At 42.2% G+C, this 24567-nt stretch overlaps 2 protein-coding genes across 2 annotated transcripts; both read right to left on the reverse strand.

Annotated features, from left to right (window-relative positions):
• Positions 1 to 902: 902 nt before the first annotated feature.
• On the reverse strand, positions 903 to 5231 carry LOC118101365 (cell adhesion molecule 1). The gene is made up of 5 exons (XM_035147055.2): positions 4975 to 5231; positions 4388 to 4648; positions 3055 to 3387; positions 2182 to 2445; positions 903 to 1382 (listed from the first exon to the last, which is right to left on the reverse strand). Exons 1-5 carry the CDS (start codon positions 5072 to 5074, stop codon positions 1081 to 1083), a joined length of 1260 nt encoding a protein of 419 aa, XP_035002946.2. The 5' UTR covers positions 5075 to 5231; the 3' UTR covers positions 903 to 1080.
• Positions 5232 to 7398: 2167 nt separating this feature from the next.
• LOC118123359 (general transcription factor 3C polypeptide 1) lies at positions 7399 to 23922 on the reverse strand. The gene is made up of 40 exons (XM_035180712.2): positions 23447 to 23922; positions 22347 to 22556; positions 21957 to 22133; positions 21714 to 21860; positions 21487 to 21583; positions 21279 to 21402; positions 20831 to 21010; positions 20165 to 20280; positions 19972 to 20024; positions 19496 to 19863; positions 19302 to 19361; positions 18720 to 18850; positions 18262 to 18383; positions 18008 to 18161; positions 17731 to 17834; positions 17333 to 17454; positions 16774 to 17130; positions 16542 to 16687; positions 16216 to 16313; positions 16035 to 16131; positions 15224 to 15407; positions 15008 to 15104; positions 14583 to 14715; positions 14410 to 14497; positions 14227 to 14288; positions 13614 to 13722; positions 13375 to 13517; positions 12834 to 12976; positions 12669 to 12753; positions 12247 to 12359; positions 12074 to 12133; positions 11889 to 11982; positions 11520 to 11692; positions 10654 to 11295; positions 10177 to 10319; positions 9870 to 9974; positions 9470 to 9786; positions 8371 to 8930; positions 8081 to 8267; positions 7399 to 7852 (listed from the first exon to the last, which is right to left on the reverse strand). The coding sequence occupies exons 1-40, from the start codon at positions 23665 to 23667 to the stop codon at positions 7640 to 7642; spliced, it is 6735 nt and encodes a 2244-aa protein (XP_035036603.2). The 5' UTR covers positions 23668 to 23922; the 3' UTR covers positions 7399 to 7639.
• Between the last annotated feature and the right edge of the window lie 645 nt (positions 23923 to 24567).

Consider the following 24567-nt stretch of genomic DNA (forward strand, 5'->3'; position numbering starts at 1 on the left):
CGGCGTCTTCTCGCCTCAAGCCCACTGCCGAGCCTCAGGTTAAAGGGTCAGAGACAGGACACACACACACACACACACACACACACACACACACACACACACACACACACACACACACACACACACACACACACACGTCTGTCTCAGCTGTAAATCATGACGTTCTGTTCATTTTTTATAGCATCAAAACTTAACTGAAACATTAATAGGGATAGTTCGCCCAAAAACTGAAAATTCCCTCATTATCTTCACACCTCTATGATGAAGCACTGAAACTCGGCAGAGTGGTGAGGAGATAATAAGTGAATTTTCATTTTTTGGGTGAACTATCCCTTTAACACTTGAACATAAATCAGTGTGATAACAACAGACGACAGAAACCATCTTTGGCTAAAAAAATCTGTTTGACTTTATGGTTTCCTGCGTGTCTCATCCCTTAGGGGGCAAAGTTTAAGACCTATACTGCAGCCAGCCACCAGGGGGCGATCCAGATGATTTGGCTTCAGTTTTGGGAGCTGACATATTGTTTATCTTTCTGTAAAAATCTATGGTCAGAGGATGTTGGCTAAGTAGGCATTGTCTTCATACAGCACCGTATACTGTATATAAAGATGGAGACGTCACTTACAGGTTTCTGAGTAACACGCATGCTGTGTGGGTTTGTTCATCAGATTCATTGCCTCAACGTGATCAGAATCCAGCCTATAACACTTATACAGACTTATAAAAACGTATAAAAGTGTGGAAACATTATATTTCCTTTGAGCTATATGCTGATGTTCTCACTAGAATTATGCCATCATCGTTGAAATACAAGATCAAATGTCTCATTTATAAACTGAGAAATCAAGCAAAACTTTGGTTAACGATCATGTAAAATCATTTGACGAGATGAGACTCCACCATGAAAAATGTATTATTTATTCAACCATTTATAGTTTAGAAACCTTTTGTTTTTTTGTGAGTAGCAGAACTGGCGCTGTGCCGCAGAAATTATAGCAATGACGTTAGGTGTGAGCTACACTGTATATCGTCACGGTTACATTACATCTTATTGTCGGGTCTTAAATTCTGTGAAACTCAAATCCCGAGGGAGAATAAAATCATGAACCACGTTATAAACCAGCGAGTCAGTGCGATGCTCGGGCTGCTGCTCGGTGCAGCCGTCAGCTTGGTGGTGGTTGTTCGAGTTGTTGTAGCTGCTGTAGTTGTAGTTGCTGTAGTTGTAGCTGCTGTAGTTGTAGTGGTAGTTGTAGTTGCTGTAGTTGTAGTTGTGGCTGCTGTAGTTGTGGCTGTAGTTGTGGCTGCTGTAGTTGTGGCTGCTGTAGTTGTGGCTGTGGTTGTGGCTGTGGTTGTTGGAGGCAAACTGGTTGAGGTTAACTCTAAAAAACACAGAAGCTTTACATGTGACAATCAACATCTTTTAATGTTTAAGGGCTTGTAATTTGATTGATTACGTGTATTGGATAACAAACATCATATTAACATTAATGCTAGAAACTTAAAGGCTCCAACAGCGGAGACAGAGATTTAAATATATACATTAAACGCAGTGTAATGTAAGCGAGATAATTAAAATGAGACTTTAAAAAGATAGACGTCTTTATACTTATCCGATAACATTGAAAAAGAAAATGATTTAATTTTCTTCCCTACCTAACATCGGATAAAATAAACTTTATTTAACGTTTATCTTAATCATTTACTAGATCATTTTACTTTTCAGCGCTTTCATTTTCCTTGTTTCTTGCATATGATTTATCATTTATCCAATTTTTCCACATTTCTAATTCTCCACATCCTTGAAATTTGAAACGCAGTGAGTAAATTAAAGTGTCGATTGGGGAAAGTGAGGAATCGATTAGAAATAATAAAAGGATTGAACTAAGTTGAAAAATAAAAGGAGAGAGTGAAAGACAAACAGTGGCGTAAATCAGAAATATAAAGTTTTCTATCTCTTGTCACACTTTAAAGTTATAAAGTTCTACTTTTGTCCACTTTGGGGCACCATAACGCTAAAAAAACCATTATAAGATTTTAAATTGAATTATAGATGGTTGGGAATCTCCAAATTTCCAGGATTGATGATGGTCACCGTGACAACTTGTGCTCATGGGTTGTTTTTAAAACGAGCACGTTGTTGCAAACTGAGTCAAATGAGAGGTCGAGGTCTGAACTCACCTTTGACAGCCACGTCGAAGGTAACGTTCACGGTCCCCATGTTGTTTCTGATGAAACACACGTACTGGCCTTCATGCCTCACGGTGAGGGAGTCAATGATGAGAGTGGCGCCGGTGAGGGGGGGGGCAGGGAGCCCGGGCACAGGGAGCCGCCAGGTGAACGAGGGGGGGGGGTTTCCCTCAGCCGAACAGTTCAGCTGGAAACCGTCTCCTTCTGTGACCACGATGGGGTCCGGATGTGATGACCCCTCCACATGAGGTTTATCTGTGGGTTCATAGGATATGAATAATATAGGAAAATAAGAGCATCAATACAGAAAGTAAAGAAGGAGGAGGGATGTTGCTGTACAGGCATGTGAGTCATCTCATCCTGTACGACTCTCAGTAAGAGAATAACTAAGTGTTGAGTTATCCCTTTGATATCTTAGTTTAAACAGTAAAAGAAAACAACAGAATGAACAAATATTAATGGGTCTGTCGGTTTTGAAACTTCATACAACGCCTTAAGGTTAAGATTTGAATTTATTTGCCATGTGGTTGTTGGGGTTTCCAGTAGATTTTATACAGTACATGTAACCCTCTTTTTGAAGAGATTTTAATCTGCCCCATCAGAGCAGTAACTGATTCTATAAGAAAGCTCCTGCTGCATCACAGTTAGAGATATAAGATTTATAACTGTACACAACTGAAAAAATACAACACAAAATGAAATACACACGTCAGTAAATCGATGTACCTGTTGAATAATTGTAAACTTTATCCGTCCAACTGGTTTTACTTAATTCCTTAATTGGTACGATCGTGAAAAATATACAAAATGACATAAATGTGTTTAAAAATGTTGGTGCTGTAGAAACACTGTTGTCAGACTCACAGTGGACGGTGGCGGTGATGTTTTGTGACACCACCACTGGAGGGTGCTGTGGCCCGTCACGTCCCAGCTCCAGCTTGGCTTCACACCAGTACTGAGCTCCGTCGTCTTCTCTGCTGACGGTGATGCTCAGCGTGAAAACCTCGTTCACTGGTTCTTTCTGTGGTTTACTGGTGGAATTCAGTCGAGCCAGTGTGGTCTGACCTCTGTGGAAGGTCACCACGAGGTTTTCAACCGGAGCAACATCCTGCACGTGGCACAGCAGAGTGTACTGACGAGCCTCCAGCATCGGGCCTGAGTGATCCTTGAGGCTGATGGAGACATTGTCTGGAGGTTCTGTGGACAGAGACACACACATGCACAGAATAAGACAACATTACATATCTTAAACTGCCGAGACAAACACCAAAGATGTTGTTTTTTTAAAAATCATTTTGAATATTGACTAGATTCCCCCACCAAGGCCCAATAGCTCTTCATGTTCATTTGGACCAAAGACTGAGTGTAAAGATGGACACAGCTCCCGAAAAAGTGAAGCCAAAGCAGTTTGATCGCCCCCTGGTGGCTGACTGCAGGACGGGGTTATAAATCCTGCCTCCTCCGTGTTAGTTAACCGAACATGGACCAAACTAAAAAAGTCAAATAAATTGTTCTCAAAGATGAATTGTGTCGTTTTAGATAGTTCTGATCAAACTGGTGTTCAACCTGTTGATTGTTCCAGTAACTTTGGTTTTTAATTATTGATTGGATGATGTAAAATGGGGTGAAATGTCTTGATTGACTCGTGGGACCTCGACACCGTGGCTCCATCCCCCGATTGCTACTGCGCAGCCTCGGCCTCGAGAAGATGGCAGTATTCGTATGCGAGATATTTAAGCTTCATTTGAGGATCGGGGAGGATGTGGAGATGTGTCGTCCATCTTTATAAACAGGCTACGGTCTGGACATAGTTCTAAAACTTCGGAAGATGCTGATTGGTTGATTCCCTACCGAAGCCACATCGTCACAGCTGCTCATTGGTGGTGGCTGCAGGTTTCAAGCCCACCACATTTAAACCTGCTAAATCCAGATGTTATGGATCACTCATTGATATCAGTCCCCTAAATATGCCTGATTGTTTTCATCAAGATCCACGAATTACTCCCTGACAAAAAAAACAATCCTATCTCACAAAGTTAGAGAAAGTGGATGTGCCTCTTTCACCTTCTTACACCAAGTCTGGTGAAAATCCCTTCAGTAGTTTTTGCCCAATCCTGCAACGACCAACGAAAACAGAACCACCTTGGCCGAGGTAATTAAATAAGTCATCAGTTTGTTAACCTGCGGGTGAACTTACTGTAAGCAGTAACACACAGGGTGCTGCAGCACTGCTTCTTATCATATTTATAATGACATATAGGCTTTGTGCGCCACTCAGTCAATCTGTCAACCGTCCACGTGATCGTGGTTCCGTTTGTTGCGTGAACTCCGACAGATCTTTCCAGACTGAGTAAGTCGGTGCAGTTCTGACAGACGGAGCACGTGGCGGACGTCGAGTCGCCGTGTTTCACCCACAGTCTGGACGGAGTGAACACAGGTTTGTCTGCACACTCGAAATCTGTGAATACAAAAAAACATTAAATATGTGATTTTTAAACAGTTTAATGAAAAATGAAAAAATCTGATGCAATATTAAAACATGAAAAACTGCAATTTCACTGGTACTAATAACAAACCCACTCCCTTTAGACCTTGTCCAGATTTACAAGAACAAAATGAGTCTTTAAATACGAATGAATCAGAAAAACAACAGGAAAATCTCAGCATTTAAGTAAATCTCCAACTGCAAAGTGTAATTATTGTGTAATAATAATGTAATTTATAGCCTGATGCCAATAAAACCCCTTTTTAAGTTGAATTACAGATGGAGAACTCTTCACTCACCACAACAGGAGACATGGACGGAGCAAAGAAGACTCGTCAAAGAAACTACCAGAGGAATGAAAAACATGGTGCCTCGATTATTCTCCCTGGACAAACTCATCGAACATAAAACCGAAATGTGGCAAGAGGGTGAAACGCTCTGTACCACTTCTCTCGCTCAGTTGGGATGTTGTGTAGCACTGGAACAATGTTGGCAGCGCCGCCTGTTTTTATTACCACACATCCTCTCCAAGTCGTACCACAGGCTTCAAAGTTGGGACATCGTGAAAGCGAAAGTGAGACATTGTGTAGATACAGATCATGGAGCCGTTTGGAGGAGCCCACTCCCAGTTCATCTGAAATGTGCTACACAAATAAACTTTGTACATTTTTAATAGATTGTTTGTTTAGTTTCGATAAATTCCAATAGTAGCTTCTCAGTTTAGTTGTGAAATTCTGTATTTTTTTCATTTTATTCATTAATATAACAGTTTTAAAATGACTGTATTTTTTTTTCTAGTAATCTGCTCAATAAATAACATAAAATAGATGAATATAAGTAGAAACATTAAATGAGACAAATGATAATTAATTCTAATCTGTTTCTATAAATGGTGCAATTCAATGTTTCAGGCTAAACAGAGAAAGCAAAAAACAATATTTGATAGTAACTAACCCGATGATTATTTGTTTAAACGTCTGACCGATCATTTAAAGGTCAAAGATATTTATGTTTCAGTCAAAGACGTTTGAGGGAATAAACAGACTGAAGGAGCTCAAATCAGAGAACGTCAGTATTCTTCTTTAAGAACGACTCAAAAGTAATAATTACTGATGAGAATAGTTGTTGTTTGCTGGTTTGACAGGAGATTAATGGACTAATTACTGCAACGACAGTAGTAAAACCCTAAATAGAAAGTAACTCACACGAAATCTGGGGATTATCCAGAATCACTTGTTAGATCTTTGAACGTTTTAAGAACAAACCTCCTACACTATTGAAAATGTGGGTGTTTGAATTAGAGAAATGTTTCCTTGAGCTTGTATTAAATGGTGAATCTTGTGTAAGTTATGTGTTATTACTCAGGTAAGCTGTCTGTACATGGAGCAGTTTGCACCGCCCTTCCTCTCCTGCCCCTCTGGGCCATGAGCATCACAATCCCTCCACACACACACACACACACACACACACACACACAAGATTAAGATTCGAGATATTCCTGTGCTCATTAGGAGGAAACATCCAAGCACATACCTCAACTTCCCGGCGATCTCAATCACTCGGTTTCCTGACTCGGCTGCCATGGTGACGAAGTTAAAAATCACCACTCTGCTCTCGTGTTTTCCTCACCAGTGCTTAGAACCAGCTGCAATATACTGATAACCTGTTCAAACATATCCTTGTGTCAAGTTTACAGCAAAGGAAGACAGGAGTTTATATAAGAGCAGAAATCTGAACAGGTGTCATGTCCGCAGAGCGTTTAGGGAAATGTTGGATACAGACATGTGACTGATTACAAGACCATATGAACTATTACACTATGTTCAATCTGCAGATATCAGCAGCCAAACTTCCTCAGCGGGATGTTACATCTACATGTCAAGTACTGTACATGAATATAAATCTGAGGTATTTGTACTCATCAAAAAAAAAACCTTTTTCAAGATTTATATAATTTGAGATTATTCAATAATCTAAAGCATTTTAAGATGCAGTCCAACACAAAGACGCTCCACCTCAGTCAGCTACAAGATTAAATTGCTATTTTCACATTGTTGCATTAGTAGATATAATACAAAATATTATTGTAGGACACATTTTTCTGCAGAACCTTCACTTTAAATATATAAAAAATGTTCATACTTTTACTTTCCTTTTTAACACTGTGCAGCACTGTTTACATTGGTGGGTCCCTGTTTTGTCTAGTTCTTGTGCTGCTGCAAGACAGCCAAGATACACATTGCCACTGCAAGATAAACTTTGACTGAAGATTAACTGAATAATGGCTGAATGAAGGCAGGAAAAAAAAGACTATCAGCTTGAAAACAATGGAAGTTTCCAGATATGGCAAAAGCAGCTTTGCAAAGAGGTGAAGGAACGTACTCAACATGTTGAAGGCCTCAGTGGGTTTTGTTGAGAAACAGTAAATATAAATCTTACTCCACAGTCTCCCTTTTGCCCGACTTGTGAATAAAGTGGAGCAGCTATTTACAGCAAGCAGTCAGTGTCTGAAAGAAACTACGACGAATCAAACAAAAACCAAAAGGAGAGATGATGACAGTTCAGGGATGTTGTGCAGGAAGTTGGGAATCAGTGACACTTTTCTGGTCTGGCACTAGTTTTTTCTCCGGGTGAACGAGCAGCGTGATACGTCAGTGGAGCAATATGATCACTGTGGTTTGTCACCGAAATGTAGAACTTAAAAAAAAAAATAGCCAAGAATGTCACGTGAGGCATTTTTATTTAAATTGTAACGTTAGATTACAACAAAAAAAAGTTGAACACAAAAAAAAAAAAAAATTTCATTTTAGGACAAACCCTGAAAAAACACAAAGAAATCCCTGTTTCTGTAAAACCAGAATTGTCATGAAAGCATCAGAGCAGAGTCTGAACGTCGCTAAACTAAATTAGAATTATTATACATCTGACTGGGTGCTCCAGGTGAAGCCAGGTGGACAAACACCTTCACGGTATGCAGTAGTTCCAGTGGCGTTCGTTGGGTAAGAGCCGACTGAGCCGCAGGCAGCAGCTGATGGTCGGCTCGTAAAACACAGAGCCCGGTTCCTCGAGCTCCTCGTCCGTCTGGCGTCTCGTCTGGTTCCCCGGGCGACTGAACAGGGAAGGTTTGGGACTTTTAACCAGAGTTTTCTTCACCACAGCGCCAATGTCCAGGAGTGCCTTCAGAAGAGAGAGAGCGAGAGGGAAATACATTGGCATTAAAAATTGATTTAAAGCTGATTCTTTTTGTAACGAGTGAAAAATAATGGAACGTGTAAATATGGATTATTTAAAGAACTTTAATCAAAACTTCCTGATTGTTACTTAAGCTATGACTATGAGGAACAAAGCAGGTGAGTCTCTAAACAGTCTACAGATCCAGCGACAACACACGCTCTCTCTCTTTACCTGCACGAGGTCCAACACGGCCATTGGCTGCAGCACATTGGTGTAATGCTCCACCAGCGCCTGCTGCGTGACGCCGGGTCGGGACATGATCTGGTAGAGAAGGGACTCCAGCATGCCCTTACACACCAGGCGGTTCAGCTTACCGTCCACCAAGCGCCATGGCCGGCTGATGAAACTCACATTCTCACTGCGGGTTTGATGGAAACAGAGAGAAGGAAGGAGGCGGTGGTTATGCACAGGTGAAAGGTGAAAGCATTGGTCAACCGTGGTGAGATAATTACTGTACTTACTCAACATCAGATAATCCTGATGCTTCTTCAACATTTTCATCGTCTATGCTACATTTGCTGCTTCTCAACTCTCTCTTTTCTTCGTGTTGCACTTCAGTTTCCATCTTCTCCTGTCCGGTCTTCTCCCCCCCTTCCTCTTCATGCTGGGTCTGCTCCCCTGGCTCCGCTTCTTCCAAATTCAATTGTTTTTCTCCACTTCCCTCATCTGACCTCATCCGTTTTTCCATCTGTGCTTCCTCGTTCGGCGTCTCTCTTGTCGCGTCACTTCCCCCTCCGTCCCCTCCGTCCGCTCCGTCCGCTCCATCCGCTCCATCTTTGCTCTCTTGTTTGTCCAAAGCAGCTTTTTTGGCTGGCGGCTCCTCTGTCTCCTGTTTGCTTTCACGCCTGAATCTCTTGCGCATTAAGGGATTGTTAAAGAACTTGAGTCTGTCTGGCGTGACGCGGGACTGGGACCATTGCTTGGAGTTTACGGTCAGCAGCCACGGCTCCGCGTGCTTCAGGAGCACGTACCGAACGCCCTGAGCCCCGACTTTCAACAACTGCCCTTCTTCATGCAAGTCCTGGAGAACAAAAGAAGGGAAAACATCAGATCAGCAACTATCCAGAGAAATAAGAAACTAGGAAACTGACTGTTCACCCCCCCCCAATCAATCAAATCACTGTTCAATGTGAATTAACGTGCGTTTCAATCCACGAGTGTTATGCACACAACAGGAGTTAGGACCAACATGACAAACAACAACATCTCCAATCAGGTGTCACAGGGATGATTCGGTGCTCCAGTCAAACGTCAATTTAAAGTAGTGATATTAATTAGTTTTCCTTAATTGATTAATTATTATTACAGTTTGCTAATCGCTCCGCTAATTTTTGTGTTCATCAGTTTTTCTTTTAGTCAAGTTTTCATTGCACTCCTTTGGAATTAGCTTTTATCAATTGTGCAACTTTTCGACCTTTTTATGATATTTCACGTGGATTTTTCTTCCCATTTTCCCAGTTCAGGTTTTTATGCAAATAAAAAGCTTTACAGATGAAGGAAAAACAACGAGGGGTCGCAGATCTTACTGAGTCTCTTTTGAACATCTCTGCTTGTGTTTACCTGGAGGTACTGCTGCAGGCTCCTGGTGCGTCCGGACTGAGGCTTCACCTGGTGAGTGTGAGCCTGGTACAGGTCATGCACGTCCAAGCCTTTCTCACCAGCTTCCTCCAAGCTCCTCCTGAGATCAGCACATGCTTCCATGTCCTGAGGAGTGTATCCTCCTTGCTCGATCAAACTCCTGTCACACTCCTCCACGCTGTGTGACAGCGAGGAGGAGGAGGAGGAGGAGGAGGGGGAGGGGCAGAAGGAGACGGTGGAGGTGAGGATGGAGGGAACCAGGGATGGACCACATTTAAGTATGTCCAGCGGAGGAGAGTCTTTAAATGAAGAGAAAAGGAAGTAGAATTAGTTTTTGCAGATTCTATTTGTGTGTATATCTACAGAGTGTGTTGATACTTACCCTCCAGGCCGAATATGTGATGAGCAGGTTTGTCGCGCAGCTGCAGCCTCATAATACACGACTCCACCACGATGTTATCATTGGTGTTGAGGTTACGCACTTTGACTGAAAAAAGAAAAGGTAGTTTTACTCATCTGAACAGGACTGCAACACACGGTAGATGGTAATCCAAAGTAAATACATTTACAATGATGTAAACATGAAAAAAACAATCATCTGCTACGTCCAAGCAGCACAAATTTTGTTTTGATTATTTAGGCAAAAACCTGCATCTATCTGAATTAAAAGTAAACAGTCCAGACTCTACCTATGCCCGGGCAGCAGAACCCTCGCATCATCAGGTATTTGGTGTGTGACGCCTGATGTGCCTTCACCTCCAGCTTCTTTCTCCCCTCGCACTCCTCACCGTCATCATCATCATTGTCGTCCTCTTCCTCCAAAGCTGCCATGCTGCGAAAACAGTTCACCTCAAGTCAGTATTTAAAAGAAATAATAATAGATTGTGGCTACAGCTAATAATTGTTATTAGATTTAAGTATGACCATTATTTTCTTAATTCATCTATTAAAGAATATAGAGAAAACATATTCGCAGTCACAGAGGAGATTTACATCTGAGAAGCTGTAACATGGATTTCTTCCATTTTTGCTCAACAAATGACTTCATCACTCAACTGACTGATAATCGCTCCAGCTCTATTGTACAGTATATATAATAATATATAGTGGCATATACAGTAATGTGTGAGGATGGTCAAACATCCCTCAACACTTCCATATCTCACCTCTTGACAACTTCGTTGTCCACCAGGGTGCTGTCCACCACCACCATCTGTCTCGGTATGGACAGGTACACGTTCAGCAGACCCAGGGATATGAGGCTGAGGGACACCACACAGGCTCCACCCGGGGAGTCCAGAGAGAACGGCAGCATGTCCGACACATCTGGAGGATCCGCTGAAACTCCAGGTGCTGCATCCGAGGCTGTGACCTCTTCTGACGGCTTTTCTTCGGGCAGCTGATCGTCTGTCTGCTCTCTGCTGGACGGATCTTCACCAGAACCAGCTGTAAGGTTATCGACTGGGTTTTTCTCCTCCTCCGTTTTGTCCACCTCCATCAACTTCTCTTCTCCTTCCTCTTGCTTCTGTTCGTTCTCGCCTTCTTTTGTCGACTCAGTGTTTGCCTCCTTTGGTTGTTCCTCTGGTTCACTCACTGTTGTGCTCTCAGCGTTTACTTCACTTTGTTTCTCTTTTCTTTTTGACAGTTTTTGTTGCTCCAACACTTGCTCCCCGTTCTCCAACCTGTTTACAGGTTCGTGGTAAAACAAAGTAACCGGTCTGTCGTCTCCTGTGCCGTTGTTTATTAGACTTCTCATGAAGCGGAAGGAATCGGTGCACAGCGAGTAAGGTAAACGCCACGAAAAACATCTGTATGGGAAAGAGATCGCGTGTTAGATGTTCCGTGATTAAATTCCATGATTAGATGATTAAACAGACCTGCAAGTAAAGTAAAGACTTGGTGCAAAATATCAAATGGAAACATGCATCTTAAACAATGCAAATGCTCCTTAATAATAAACAATAGAGCAGCAGACCTCAGCAGTAGACGTTATCTGAGTATTGACAGTATCTTTGCTCAGATGGTCGTGTACCTGTAGTAGGACTGGGACAGCTGGTAGGACATGGGCAGGATGGGCAGCGCTCGGTTCTTCTTCGGCCCAAACGGCTGATTGACACGACGCCGGTTGACCAGCCCACTCTTCCTGCACTGTATGAACACTTGGCACAGCAGCTCCTGGTTGTACTTACTGTACATGTGGAAGGTCTGAGGGGGACAGAACAATCAGAAGTCTGTGTGGGTTTCGTGTTTGTGAGTGAGGAGACGAAAGGGGGGAGAAGTGTGGTTTGATTTTTGATTTATTTCTATTTCATGGTGTTTCTACAGTAAACTTCTGCCATAGGCTTCATTGAAATGAGCCTTAAACTGAGACTCTGAGAGGTGGAGGAACATTTAACATTACCTGAAAGGATCTGGACGACTTCATCTGACCGTTGGTCATGGCCAGAGTGCTCTGGATCAGGTTGTGCAACACTATGGTGTGAATGTCATCTGTGCTGCAATGGACACACACAAACACACAATTAACTGCCACCATAAAAAAAAAAAATACATTTAACGCAATGGAAATGAAACATGAATCATTACCATTTGAGAGTATCTTTGCCCAACACTTGCTTAGCACTGTCTATAGCGGAAACCTTGAACCTGTAACACACACACACATACAGAACATAAATATTTCCCACGCTTCTCTCAGCTACTTGTCTTGAACCAGCACATCAAACTCCTCCTCCTCCTCTTCTTCTTCTTCTTCTTACCGTGAGAAGAGCTCCTGCTTGGTGTCCGGCGTGTTGATGTCACACGGGCTCATGAAGGAGCTGAACTTCTGCCGGAGGAGCCGGGTGTACTCCAAGAAAGCTGCAGTACAATCCTAAAACAACACAGGCAGAAATATTACACGGTGACTTCAAAAAGGTCAAACTTCACAGACACATCTGTATCTGTGTTTGTTTGTCGATATATTTTATTTTATAGAATAAACAAGGCTTGATGTTGAACTGTAAAAAATATGAAGCCTCAATTACATTTCTTTGTTTTAAAGGTTTGATAACAACATCTTACCAAATTCTTTTAATACATATATGAGCCAATTTATCTGTATCCACAATTTGTAACTACAAAATATTGGTATCGGCCCCAAAATCGGTCAGACTCTGACATAAACAAACAGGGAACTCACCTCTAGTCTATTAGGATCAGCAGGTTTCTTCTCCTCCAGCTGCTTCATCAGAGCTTTGTCCTGGTAAATCTCAGCCAGACAGATCCTGCAACGCACAGGTTTGTGTGAGTGGAACCTCTGGACTGTACGTGTTTTTTTAATTGTGCATCTGTAATCTGTGCCAACCTGTAGTTCAGGAGCGTCTGAGGATTCTTGAGGATGTACCGCGTACGACGTCCGACAGCGACGGATGTTTTATCCATCGATATCTCAAACTCTGAGTGGAGCAGGTCTCTGACGCCACAGTACGGAACAAACGGCCTCTTCAACTGCAACACATCAACAATTTAATGTATGCTTCCTTAAATAAAGGGTAAACGCATGATTGTCAATGGCCTTCATTTAAAATCAGGTTAAGCAGTTAAACAACAGAATACATCTGAATATGAAAAATAAGAGAAGATCAATTTCTTGTCATTAATTATCAATTTGGGAAGTATCATGGGTAAAAAATACAAATTGGTTGGACGGACAGAAAGATGGACAAATGCACAGATGGATGGAAATGCTGATCATTTTATTCTACGGAGATTAAAAAAAAACACAATAAACCATATGAAATAAAATCACACTAATCCAAGGATCCATTTAAAATGTACTTGTCTGTGTTTTGGGCGACACTACTTCATGTATTTGTGTGCGTGTGCGTGTGTGTGTGTGTGTGTACCTTGCTGTTGAGCAGGTGTGAGGCCACACTGCAGAGCATCATCAGAGAGTCTTCCTGTACAGACCAGTAGACTCGTTGCCTTGTCATCATTTTCAAAGCCCGGTGGTCGGCCTCGTCGTGGGCAGGCGTGCGTTTCTTTGGCTCTGTATAAAAAAGAAAAAGAAACCACAATCTGTCAGCTTTCCATCTTTTTATCCACCTGAAACATGCTTGTATTTGTGTGTTTAGCTGTTCTGCACCTTTCTTCTTCTTGCGCGGGACTTTGACAACCTCCTTTTTGCTTCTCTTCCTCTTCTGTCTCTTTCCCCCGACCACCTGCTGGTTTCTGGTCACAGGTTCGATCCCCAGCTGGAAGAACAAGAGCGAGAAACATCGTTTGAAGTCCTTAAACTTTGTTAAATGTTAAACGAGCTGCATTTATATAGCTGCTTAACTTAAAAACTCAAGGTGCTTTCCACTACAAGTCACATTCTGCCATTTATGCACACATAGAATCCAGCGCTTCTATATGCCCCACTTCTCTATAACACATCATTCACACTCTGACAAGACGTCAGGGAGTTTTGCCCAAGGGCACTTCTGCAGGCTGACTAGAGGAACCAGGGATCGAACCACCGACCTTTGGGTTAGTGGGCGACCTGCTCTAGCTACCTACTCATCCACAGGGATCAATGAACAGCTAACTAAGACTGAATGTAACATTTTGAAAATGTAATATTCTGTGGAAAACATTTGACTGAACAAATTAACTTTCATGAAGAGAGGATTAGAAGCTGTATTAGGCTGCATTTGTTTGAGCTAGTTCCTAATAAACTGCCAGATGAGTGCATGTAAAGATAATAAAAAATATACCTCAACATTTTCTGCCACCAGTGGAAGCTTGGTTGTCAAATAACGAAGTTTGGTCGATCCTCCTGTTACACACAGATGCATAGAAACTATGTTACTGATGAGTAGATACATATTATTATATTCACAAACATTCCTCCGTGTTATAAGGATTGTAAACAGTCATTTTACTTAAAAGCAACTCACCAGCTTTGAAAGCAAACCTGAGAGCATTTTTACTCAGCAAGCTCTTCAGTCTGATTTTGTTCTCCCTCGCTTCGAAAACAGCCGGGTTCTGAAAAACAAAATAGCAAATAAACAAAGATGCATGAGCTCAACATACCAATTGCAAATATTCGGCTCTTGTTGAGTTGACGTACCGCTTTGACAGAGAGGAGGTGATTGGTCCACAGCCAGTTGCGTTTAAGATGAGCAAAGAATTCAGAATCCAGACCTGCGGCTCCTTTACCGTCTCCTGGTATCGACCCGTCATCGTACACCTCATGGCTGCCCCTGTGGGTGTGTGTGTGTGAGTGAGGACACATGAGGTAAACACGATTTTCAAAGTAACACACTTACAAAAACAAAACATAAAATAAAAGCTTAAAGAGCAGGTTCTTCATTATTTCAGAAGCAATGTTTTCACTTTCTTTACATCTGATTCTATTTAACTTTATTCTTTAGGAGAAGAACTGGTCATTTATACTAGAGCTGAAATGATTAGCTGATTAAATAATTAGCAAGTCGGACACTGAATTAATCATTTAACTTGAACAAATACTTATTATTTTACACTGAAACTTACTTCAGAAGGTATGCGATTCCAACAAACACTGTGCGTTCTCGCACAAAAGACGGAGCAGAGTCATCCTCTGTGACGCTCTTCTTGCTGCGGACCACACCTAGAATAAATTCAGACACAAACACGTCTTCAGAATAAGAAATTATATTTTTCCATACAATCACCAGTTTTATGATTGATTCTGGTTTTATATATACATGTGTATGTGTGATCATGTACCCAGCGGTGTATTGAGGCAGACACACATCAGGTCAAACCAATAGTTTTCCACGTCCTCAAAGGTGTTGAATGTGTACTTGCGCTTCTCAAACGGTTTGTCAGGTGACTCCGCGATGAGCCAGTAGTGAGGCTCAGCGCTGGTGGTGTCCACAATGGTGGCGTTTCGTTTCAGGTACAAAAACACCTGAATCGGTGCAGGTACGAAGACAAGAGGACACGAGAAGAGAAGTTAATCAGGTTTGATTTCATTTGACGAAAACAAACAACTTGTATGTTCCTTGATGTGACATTCATGCTTTATTTAAAACACATGATATGAATATTTTTTAACTAAATAGACATATATTGATATCTCCGGTTCTGTTTGTAGAAGACATAAACTTCAATTTGAAAGTTTTTATTTCTATTCCTGTCGACTTCTTACTCTCACGTAATTTTTCTTACATCATGTTATTTTGATTTTTTTTACAGCAAAGCATTATAATTTAGCTTTTACATGGATCTGTTGAAATGTATTTGAAACCTTAATCTTCATTTGCTGAACTACTTTTATGATAAAGGGGCAAAAACACATTCAATTATTTAACATCAAACATCAACAGAAAATTCAAGGATTTGCCTTCACTCATTTCTCTTGTTTCAAAAGTTACACAATGATATTTGTCCATTTGATGTCAAACCATATATAACAGCCAAATGCATTTCTGCGTTTTATGAGAGGATCAGAGAGTCAGGTGATGACCAATTATTCTTAATTATTCCTGTTTGTGTTTTCATCTGACACACGTGATTTCATGTGGCTACGTTGTACCTGGTCTTTCTCCATGAACTTCTCAATAGGACCCAGCTGCAGCAGACCCATGTAGACCAGCTTCTGCAGATTCTCGTGGAATGAGAACAGGTATTTCCTGTTGTAAAGAATCCACAAACGCTCAGTTTTAGAATTAAAGTTGTGATGTGTTCTAGAGAGAGAAAAGCAGAAGGAAAGTCACCGTCTGTAAAGCAGCTGTCTTCTCATTTTGGCCGGCAAGTCTCGAACAAGTAGGTGTTGCTTCACAGGGTCGTTGAGATATTCCTCCAGTCCGTCCACCTTTGGACACAAATCAGCAAATGTGTTTTTATGTGCTGCATTTGAAGTTGTACTAAAAAGACTGTATACATTCAGTCTTTTATCATATCCACATACCAAAAACTACATCCTCCCTCTAATAAAGTTGAATCAGTTACTAAAATCAATGCTAACAATCTTTATTTTCTGTTTATCATTATTTTCACATTACTTACAGACACAAGGACAGAAATAATAAAGTGTGCTCACGTTGTAGTTGATCTGGATGACCTGAATGAAGACGGAGAGAGGCAGACAGAGGAGCAGGTCGCCCACGACCGCCCAGCCACTGCTGAACTCCTTGTGCACACGCGCAGGAGGAATGAACCTCTTCCACGTGTCTTCATCAGCATACACTATCAGAGACGGACGGAAATCAAGGTGTTTTGATGGGAAACTACAGCAACAAGCTCATTTGGAAACCCAGATTCGGGAAACCCACCTTTCATGTCAGACTGAGAGTCACCGGGTTTTGATTCACTCTTCTGTTCCTCTTCTTCATCACCTGACGTCAAATCCAATTTGGACACGGCAGAATCTGCGGTGTCAGACGACTGCGTGGTTTCGTCTACGATTGTGCTGTTTTGTGTGTCTTTCAGATCCTGTTTGTCACGGTTGTCTGGGTGTTTGGCGTCAGCATCAGAGATGTGCACGTTTGCTGATGTTTCACCGGTTGGTTGGGAGTCAGCGGAGTTGTGTTTGAGCGGGTGCCCATAGATCAAGTACCAGAGGAAGTTGTGGACAACACGCAGGCGATGCATCTTAGGCTGGAAGCCGAGGCTCTTACCGAGTCCTCGGACTATATAAACAGGGACAGAGGACAAAGAACAAAACAATGAGCGGGGGAAAAATATTTAGAAGAAAGAAAAATCTAATTCAGCCAATGAAGTTGTAACACTCCAAAAGTCTCTCTTTGAATCTGGACAATTGAAAAAATAAACAAACTACAACACAATCAACTCCCGCTGCCTTGTGCTTCGGGCAATACAATCAAACACAACCTGTCGTGGGCTTGAAGTTCTTTTCCTCTTTCTTCTCTTTAGCTCTGTCCTTTTGTCCTTTAGAAGGGCTTCCCGCCGAATCCGACTGGCTTTCTTGTTCTCTGGCTTTCCCATCCTGCTGACTGAGAGACGGCAGAGGAAGACAACAAACAGTTGAACAGAGACTGAATCAAGAAACAAGATTAAAAAAAAAGACATGTCCCTGTTCCAGACTACAGACTCATTCTAAGTCAGGGTTGAGTACGCAGGACATTTACACAGAAGAAAATGACAAAATGAGGTGCAGCCGCAGGAATGAGATACTGATATGGGGCGGCAACACCAAACTAAACTGGCTAGTACTCAGAGATTCTGTATTTCTCACAGACTGGCTCTTGTAGTAGTCAGCGTTTGCTCACCGCATGGCTGAGTAACAGCTGGAGATTTTGAAGCGGACCTGATCGATGACTCTTTGCACTACGTCATCATTGGGCTGAATGGACGGATGGGCGACCATCTGAACCTGCACACAGAGAGAGAGAGAGGAGACAAGCGGTGGGGATAGAAGTTAACGTTTCTGTTTCTCCTCTTCTAATCTGAACATTTGCGTAATAGTTTTTTGTCAATTTATTTAACCTTAAAAAGTGGATGCAATTAAAGAAAAAATACGGGTATGTAAATGCTGTTTGCTCGGACCTTCTTGGTGATGCCGTCCTGTATGACAGTGGTCGTGTAAAACTTGAGCGAGCCTTCTCTCGACAGAGTTTGAACGAGACGTAAAATGGTCTTTTTGCAACACTTTGAGCTGACTCCTTCCAGCTTCTCCTCATCGTGGATCATCTTCTGTAGTCTGGGGGAGAAAAGGAAGCGCGTTGACATTTCTGTCTCCACTCTGACTCTGTGATAAAATGATTTGGAATGAAGTGAAGGAACATTAGAGACAAACTGACGGGTAAAGACCCTCGATGATTTTGAAGCTGCGGACCGCCTCCACGATCTGGTTCTTCCTCTTCAACAGGCGATACGTCTCATGAGACCTCTTCTTAATTTTGGATTTTTGTCGACTGGGGGCCTGAAGGAGATGGATCGAGCCGTTACCTTCATCTACCCATCGCAAACAGTTTAGCGCCAACAATTTAAAGAAAAACAATTTGCCATAGCATTTATTTTTGAAATAAAATGGCAATGTATCATTTGGAAACTAATACTTCAACGATTGTTATTATTTCACTTACACAAACTACCCCGGTTCACAGAATGAGGATTAACTTGATTATTGAAACTGGAACAGGTAATTGTAACAGAACGTTAGCATGAATTAGTTGAACCACGTTTTAAGAACAGGGCTCTGATCTAGCTGAAAAAATACACACACACACACACCAACCAGTGGAACCATCAAACTGACCTCCTGTGGACAAACGTCTTTAACAACCACAATGTTGTTGTCTTCTGGTTTGTTGGATGATGCCTCAGTCTGAGCCACGGGGGGGACACACGTTACGTTGGACTGGTCTTCCTCCTCCGTTGCAGCTTGTTCTGATGCAAAAGACGATATGAAAAAATGAACAGAGAAGGGGGAACACACATTAATACTGTGTACAAGAGATAGTCAGAATTTGCCCAAGATCTACAAACTATGGACGCCACCAAAACATTTCTCTTCAAAAACACCCTAGTTTCAAAGTATGGCAGAAGAAGCGTTAAATGAACATTTACATGTTTAAAACCTACATAAACATATTTAAGATCTAGTACTTAATATTTTCACATATTTATAACTTTTTGAAAACGTTTTAAGACCCCTGCGGAAACTTTGTATGCCAACAAGTTCACTCGGACAGTTTTGTGCATACAGATGCTTTCTGCTGCCCCCAAGTGGCCAAAACTGTTTAATTTACTTGCATCCACTGTTTGGTTCAGTTCAGACTTTTCCACCAAAGATCGACCGCCGCTAAAGTGTAGGTGAAGTGTGATTGTTGAGAAATACCTGTCATGAGAACGTCAGGTGTCGTACTGGTCTTGGACTCGCTGCATGTCGGGGTTTCACCTGAGTGATGACAGACATAAAGAGCTCTATTTGCCCATTTCACCAACTCTTTGATTTATATATTTCACAGGCAGGATGTGGATTTAGTTTTTTTTAAATCATATTTTTTAAGCAAATATTGCACGAGAACTCACATTCAGCTGGTGTAGGTTGCATTAGGGGGACGTCAGGTTGCGTCTGCTTCTCTGTCTCACTGCCTTTCTTCCCTCTCGACTTTCTTCCTGCTCTTGATTTTCCTCGTGCTTTACCTCCGCCTCCATCCAACGCTTCACCGCCCACTTCTACATCACCACATGTCTGCCCAGCCTCTTCGGCGTCTTCGTCTCCTCCTCCTGCTTTCTGATTCTTCTTCCTTTTGGTGTTTCCTTTTCCTGTCGACCTTGGGGGCGGTGGTACTTTAGAGGCGGCGGCTGCAGGTTCTGATGTCTGCGGTGCGGAGGAGAAGAGGAGCTCCTTCCGTTCCTGCTCCTTTGCAAAAAGCTGGAGCTGATCACTGACACACCTGTCGAGAGAAGTGACCAGAGACATATTATCAATACCATCACACTTGATATGATGTGGCGTTGAAATAAGAATTTGGAAACCTCTGCTCATTTAGAGATATACACACTTATGGCCGATATATTTAGTGATCCTCTGCCGACCCTCATCCTCCATGAATCCCTGCAGAATGAAAGACATCACACACGTATGAAATTGAAACAGCTTTCCATTTTTATATGTAAAAAAAAAAGCCTTGAATTAGCATTTTTTTGGAGTAAACTACTGCTTTTGCTGTTTGCATGCGTTTACTCAGGGGATACCTTTAGTACACCATCCCTCTCCAGTCTTCGGCAGATCATACGGGATTCCAGTTTACCAACGTGCATTCTGTACCCGATACCAGTCTTGGGCATTCCCTTTGTGCCGCAGGATAAAACTGAATAACACCAAAAACCAAGAGGCAAGAATTAATCATCAACTGGAGGTGAGAAAATTACAGTGTAATCCATTACTTACTAGTTGATTTCAAATTGTTTAATACAATAGTGCGTTTTTTAAGAGGTCGATGGGCTTGTTCAAGTCTGGATATTCTCAAAAGTTTCATTTCATTTAAAAATTAGGAGGATAACAAGATTGTTGACTGAACGTTAAAATATTTTAATATGAATATTTATGGGAGGGTCCCCCCCTTCTAATTGTCCGAATGTTTTCAGACAGCACAAATGACAGAGACACAGAGAGGAGCCGTAAATTACTGACTGAGCCGGTAAAAAATGTAAAAAATAGACTTTTACAGTCTAAACATGAATGAAAAGACACAAAATGACTGAGACTTAGTGGAGCTGTTCATGGCTCCCTGGTTGTCAGCCCCAGGCTTGCGGGGGGGCTGTGGCCGGGCTCTGCGCCAACTTGAAGCCTTTTAAATTCAATCCACTTTAGTTGCCTGAGTCTGTAGTATGTTGAAAGAAGGGATTGATGAAACGCACCGATGTGATAGGCCTGTGACAGGACATCCTTCTCCATGATTCGCCCACAAGGAGGGAAAGCTCTCCTTCTCGTTCCGCTGTCATCTTCCTCATCCTCGTCGTCGTCATCGTCATCATCAGGGACACCCTTTTGTGAATATGGCTTCAACAGTCTCAGGCATCGCACGAGCACTTTAGTCCCTGGGAAACAAAAGTAAAAAAAAAACAACAACCTCAAACTTGTGTGATGCATATGGCAAAAACATATAATACTGCAGAATAAAAAAAAAGTCAACTTTCCTATTCTTTAAACCACAAAGATTTATATGGTAGCCGACATTTTGAAAATATATTGTTGAAAGTGGTTTGTTTATGATAACCTAATACAATGTGTTTGTGTTGGATCAAATGTATATTTTGAAATGAGCACATTCTCTTATGTGGCACTGTTGCTTCTGTGTCACGTTACCTTTTTTGGTAGTGCAGTGCTTGGCGCTGGGATCTAATTCTTCCAGAGGGAACTGGCATAACTCGACCAACTTTGCAGCTCGCATGTACTGAAACACGCGCTTAAATGTACGGTCCGCCACATCCTGCAAGAAAACACAAAATGATTACCACAATCACACAGAAGCACACACACACACAGTCCAACAGACACTCAGGGAGATACTTACAAGTTGTTGTTTGATCGCCATCATAGTGGAAAACTGCCCTGGTAACTGCTGGAGGAGGTTGGACACTTGCTCCATCAGTATGTCGTACTTAGTCCTCCTGAAGGAGCAGAAAGGGTCAAGAGGAATTTCTTGAAAACTACCGATATAGAAGTGTGACGGTAAATCCATCAATTGGTCGGTCGATTACACGAGTGGCAGCGACTTTGATGATCAAAGTCGCTACAAACCTGTTTATGTGGAAGCGTTTGAGCAGCAGCAGAATGGAGTGTTGCTGCTGCTGTCCCGATTTAGCTCGTGTGACATGCGACTGCATGGTGATGAGTCCATTTTTGATGAGAGACTTCCTCATGTAGTGCAACTTTCGAGCATCTGTCCTATTGAAGCACAACAAACGTTCTGTCAGGGCAGTGAACAACTAAACATTTGCAGCAACGACCGTGAGCTGAATGAGCGTGCGTGTAATCTCGTACTTGAAGGAGCATCTGTGCAGCTCGCTCTGCAGCTCCCCTTGCCAGCGGGCTCGGCCCACTTTTTCCAACAAACAGTAAGAGTCGTCGTTTAGTTTCACATCAGGGTCGTTCTCGCTCCCGATCAGAGTCCGGAACCGCACGCCGTTAGACGCCACCGCAACAAGCTTACGGCCATATCTGAGGAGGGGAAGGTTATGAAGACGAGGGGTGGGAGGGGAGGAAGAGGAAACATTAGACAAATGTACAGTTGCTCTAAACTTAGTGTACATTCTCATTTTCACATGAAACCTTTTAGAGCTCACTTTGGTTCCTCTTCTTAGACATGATTACAACTTTTCTGGTCTTGTATATTGTTTTTTAGTGTCTTTTGTGAGAACGCCAACTACCAACCTTTCCAAAGCCTCCTCCAGACTGACCAACGGAGTGAGGGACTCGGAGCGCACATGCTTGGTGATGTCGCTCCTCTCTCTGAAGACAGGACACGAGCCCTGTATCCCGTCCTTATTTTCTAGAATTATATGGACGGGGTAGACCTCTTTGTTTTTCTCGGAAAAAGTCTGTGCCGTTCCAATGCCCGTCTCTGGGTCGATGTCTTTAAACCTGGAAACACACAGAGGCATGAAGTCCACGTTATGACAATCAAGAAACAAAGACGTAAATTAAAAATGAAATATCCTGAAAAGGAAGAAGATTCAATGTCTCTTTTAACCATTTTTTAAACCAATAATGATAAAACTTTCTTTATCCACTTCAAGGATCGAGGAGAGAACGGTGTATTATGGTGAACAGGATGTAAAAGAAAATAGATCAGTCCTGCAGTAAATCCTCCTTATAGACGTTTCACAGTTTAGTTTTTTGTGTTGGTTCATGTGTATGATCATTTTGAAGAATCAAGTCTCGGGTTGGTGTAAAACTGTGTTGCATGATGTTGATATTTGTTCCTATTATTTTGTCGTCTATACATTCAAATCAACGAGGGTTAAACTCAACTGCAGGTGCATCTCAGTTTGAATAACACAACACAGTTCAGCAGGAACACAAACAGCAGCCTTGGAAATGATCAAACTATTTAAACCAGCACCTGGGAGATAAAAAATAGTCCAACTATATATCGTCTTATTGCACTTGAATGTTTCTCAAATTGCACATTGTGTTTAGGATCAGTATTGTGTTGTTTCTCGTGTGTGCAAACCCAGAACCCACTATCTTCCACCTGCACATTGTTGTTTCTTCTGACGCTGTTTATGATGCATAACTGGTTTGGGTTTCATTTAATATCTGCCTCTGAAAGTCTGTTATTCTGCTGTTTTCTTCTAATCGTGTTGTTATCTCTGGTCCTGTGTGACGTGACGATCTGGGATCAGTAAAGAAAAGTCCTGTGACTATTTCTCTTTCGTGTTTCGTCTTGAACAGCTCGCAAATGGCTGCACGTGCTTTCTTTAAAGTGTGAACTGAAACTTTTTGATTGCGGCTCCTCGATTGGACCTCACCTGTCAAACAGCTCCACGTCGCGTCTCTCCTGCGGGAGCTGGTAGAACCGCAGGTCGGTGTTGCTGATCAGAAACCTCCAGATCAGCTCCTTGGTGCAGTCGTCGAGCTTCAGGGGGAACTTGGGCTGCCTGTCCTCCAGCCGGATCCACAGCGAGGGGACAGTTATCCCGTCCAGTCCCTCCAGAGCCACCTCGTCCGCGGCTGCACTCCACGGGTCCATGTCCCTGGGCTCAAACGCTGTAGTGTCAGCTAGCTAGCATGCTAACTCTGTGATGCTACAGCTAGCTAGTTAGCTCGCGCTCACAGATCCGTGTGTTCGTTAAGATAAAAGACGAGTTGCGTCGCTTTCGAGTGCGCGTGCGCAAAAATCAAAAACAACAAAAGTAAGAATGAGAAAAAAAAAAGTTGGCAACGAAATATTGCGTCCAACTCGTTTTCCTGCAGGGTCCGGCGATTGCGTACGTGGTGACGTCACAGCTTTGGCCTCTGCGTCGTGCGTCAACTCGGAGGGAGAAACATCCGCGAGGAGGCGATCACGTGCAGCTAGTGAAACATCCTCGTGTCTTATTGTTTCTTTGTTTGTGACAAGATGCTTCGTTTTAGTCTCACAGATTTGTATCTGAAATATAAAGTACCACAGTTAAATGTACATATAGTCTATACAGGGGGGGGGCAACATAATCCACATCTGGATTAACCCTAATCTATATGATTAATTCAATCTAATTAATTTGCAGCAGTGATGTCAGTTATGCAGACTATAATTATATAAAATAATAAAGACAAAATGTACATTTTCAGGAGTGATGTTACTGTAGAGCCAGTACTTTTCCTCCACCTTCCATCCTGTGGCCCTGGTCTGGAAGAGAGACCCTTGCTGTGTCCCAGATCGTTCATTCACTTCCCCCTAGTCACTTTATAGGGACTTTCATGTGGACGACTATATAGTTATTATGGTCTGGTCTGTATTTATGTATTTTTATAGTCTTGATGAGCCCTCAAGGTGCTTCACAGTTCACACACACATTCATACAGTGCATCTATTGTTCACTGTCCTTTTACAGTCATATACACAACTCTTACTTTACAAGTTTAGTGCACTGATTTGTATCTGTCTTTG

This window comes from Hippoglossus stenolepis, chromosome 2 (assembly GCF_022539355.2).
Source record: "Hippoglossus stenolepis isolate QCI-W04-F060 chromosome 2, HSTE1.2, whole genome shotgun sequence".
Lineage (NCBI taxonomy): Eukaryota > Metazoa > Chordata > Actinopteri > Pleuronectiformes > Pleuronectidae > Hippoglossus > Hippoglossus stenolepis.

Bases quoted from the DNA above. Each gene is read 5' to 3' on its own strand.
- LOC118101365 (XM_035147055.2), bottom strand. From the start codon at position 5,074: ATGAGTTTGTCCAGGGAGAATAATCGAGGCACCATGTTTTTCATTCCT. The intron at 4,649-4,974 runs GTGAGTGAAGAG...TTGTATTCACAG, and splicing joins CGTCCATGTCTCCTGTTGTG to ATTTCGAGTGTGCAGACAAA. The intron at 2,446-3,054 runs GTGAGTCTGACA...ATGAACCCACAG, and splicing joins CATCACCGCCACCGTCCACT to ATAAACCTCATGTGGAGGGG.
- LOC118123359 (XM_035180712.2), bottom strand. From the start codon at position 23,667: ATGGACCCGTGGAGTGCAGCCGCGGACGAGGTGGCTCTGGAGGGACTG. The intron at 19,362-19,495 runs GTGAGTTCTCGT...GTCATCACTCAG, and splicing joins GCAACCTACACCAGCTGAAT to GTGAAACCCCGACATGCAGC. The intron at 14,716-15,007 runs GTAAGTTTCAGT...ACACACCCACAG, and splicing joins GGAATCGCATACCTTCTGAA to GGGCAGCCATGAGGTGTACG.